This window comes from Pteropus vampyrus, unplaced genomic scaffold, assembly GCF_000151845.1.
Source record: "Pteropus vampyrus isolate Shadow unplaced genomic scaffold, Pvam_2.0 Scaffold7099, whole genome shotgun sequence".
Classification (NCBI taxonomy): Eukaryota; Metazoa; Chordata; class Mammalia; order Chiroptera; family Pteropodidae; genus Pteropus; species Pteropus vampyrus.
Genome location: NW_011895880.1, coordinates 1 through 2,443, shown reverse-complemented (window position 1 = coordinate 2,443; position 2,443 = coordinate 1). Strand labels below are relative to the sequence as shown.

Here is a 2,443-nt window from a genome sequence, read left to right as displayed (position 1 = left end):
ACCAGAAGAAGAGAGAAAGGAGCAGAAAGCTCATTTGAATAAATAATGGCCCAAAACTTACCAAATCCAGGGAAAGAAATGAACATTCAAATTCAAAAAGCCCAAAAGATTTAAAGCACACTAGACAGCAACGCAAAAGCATATGAAAGCATAAAGCTCACTGATAAAGGTAAATATGTAACAAATACAGAATACTGTAATCTTATAATGGTGGTGCATAAATTCAATACTGATATGGAAGTAAAAACAATTTTCAAAAAACTATGTTAATGGATACATAATATAAAAATATGTAATTTTGACATCAATAATATAAAGGGGGAAGGAGTTAACGAGCAGTTTTTGTATGAGATTGAAGTTAAACTGTTGCCAGCTTACAATAGAATATAAGATATTTTGTGTAAACCCCACAGTAAGCACAAAGAAAGTATCTATAGAAGATACACAATAGAAAATCAGAAAGGAATCAAAGCATGTCTCTACAAAAAAAAAAATCAATGAAACACAAAAGATAACAGCAAAAGAGATAAAGAGGGACAGAGAAGCTACAATATATGCAGAAAACAACAAAATAGAAATATTAAGTTCTTCCCTATCAGTAATTATTTTAAATGTAAATATATTAAACTCCCCAACCAAATTACATAATAGAGTGGCTGGATAAAAATAAAAAAATAAAACAAGATTTAACTATATTGTTACAAGAGATTCACTTTAGATGTAAGCTATACATAGGTTGAAAGTGAAATGATGAAAAAAGATATTCCACGCAAATGGTAACCAAAAGTAAGCAGAGATGCCCCTACTTATATCAGAAAAAAATAGACTTTAAGTCAAAAACTGCCAAGAGATAAAGGACCATATGTAATGATAAAAGGGCCAATTTACCAGGCAGATATAACAATTATAAACATTATAACCAACATCAGGGCACCCAAATATATGAAGCAAATAGCAACACAATAATAGATCTCATCGACCAACTTTCAAACGTAGATAGACCATCCAAACAGAAGATCATTAAGGAAACAGAGGACTTGAATAACACTATAGAGCCAATGAACCTAACAGACATATACAGAACGTTCCACTCAACAGCAGCAAGAATACATATTCTTCTCAAGCACACCGGGAATATTCTCCAGGATAGTTCACATTAAGTTACAGAACAAGTCTAAGACTGAAATTATAGGAGATCTTTTATGACCATAGTGGAATAAAACTAGAAATCAACAGTAGAAAGAAAACTGGAAAATACACAAATATGTGAAAATTAAACAACACACTCTTAAAACTAATGGTTCATATGGATCAAAGAAAAAATCAAAAGGTAAATTAGAAAATATTTTGAGACAAAAGACACAACATCCAAAATAGTATGAGATGCAGCAAAAAGCAGTACTAATGAGTTTACAGTGGTAAACATCTACATTAAAATAAGAAGAAAGATCTTAGAATGCGGTGTGAAATGATAGGTATTAGAGAAGACTTAAAAGCAGAGAGACTTAAGAACTGAGAGAAGGGGCGCCCAGAGGCGATCTGGCCAGCTCCACCGGGGAAATAGGTGAAGTCCGAGTTGGGTCTGGAAGGAAGCCTGATCGTTCAACGGTACTACAAGACAGGCACACAGTGGGCTCAGGAAAGGGTGGACGCGACTTGCATCTACTAATTTGCAAGATCAACCTCTCCTTGGACCTGCCCTTGCCCTGGGCTATCAGGCAGTTGAATGTCCCTCGCGGTCTCCAAGACTGAAGAAGAAGACGAAATTCAGTCCTCACGGTGGCCAGCCCAGTACCGTACGACAGCCACTCTCCTCACCCGCGATAGAGCCGGGAACACGGTCGCCACCGCCATTTTTCCCGACCCGTACCGGAAACCCGCGAGCCAGCCACTTCCGAGAACTCCCGGACGCCGGCCCTGCGGAAAATGCGTCCTGAGCCGGAAGAAGCGTCTCTGCGTATGGCGGAAGTGGCTGTGCGTGTGACGCCGGTGGCGGGGTGGGGGGGGGAAGGCGGGACCTGGGGACCGAGAGCGGTTCGCGCGCTTCGGGCCTAGTCCGGACTCGCCGCCTCCGCCGCCATATTCCCGGTAACGGGGGCGCGCGGCCGGGGGCCGGCTGGGCCGGAAGAGGGCTCGGGGCCGATGCTGAGGCGGGGAGGGGGTCGGTTGAGGTTGGGGCAGCCGGAGTCGGCGGGCGGAGGGAGGCGCGGGCCTTTGTGGGAGGGGGCCGAGGGCGCTGGGCCGGGTTTGTGGGGAGGGAGCGGGGCGGGCCTAGCCGGGGGCGAGGACCTGGCCTGGGTGCGGCGCGGGGGTGGCTGGAGCTCCGGGACCCTCTTGGACTTTAGCCGGGGCCGCCCTAGGGCCTAGGCAGGTGCGCTGGGCTGGGGCCGCGGGCTTCGCCGCGGGCGTTCTCCGCAGCGCTGTCCGAGGGCCCATAAAGGCA

General features: G+C 45.2%; 1 protein-coding gene across 1 annotated transcript in view; it reads right to left on the bottom strand.

The window, feature by feature from the left end:
- Window positions 1–1,917, bottom strand: part of SDHAF2 (succinate dehydrogenase complex assembly factor 2) — a 6,172-nt gene extending 4,255 nt beyond the window's left edge. Inside the window, exon 1 of the mRNA XM_011386761.2 lies at window positions 1,819–1,917. Coding sequence (XP_011385063.1) covers window positions 1,819–1,854 — 36 coding nt within the window. The 5' untranslated portion in view covers window positions 1,855–1,917. The remainder of the gene's footprint in view (window positions 1–1,818) is intronic.
- Between the last annotated feature and the right edge of the window lie 526 nt (window positions 1,918–2,443).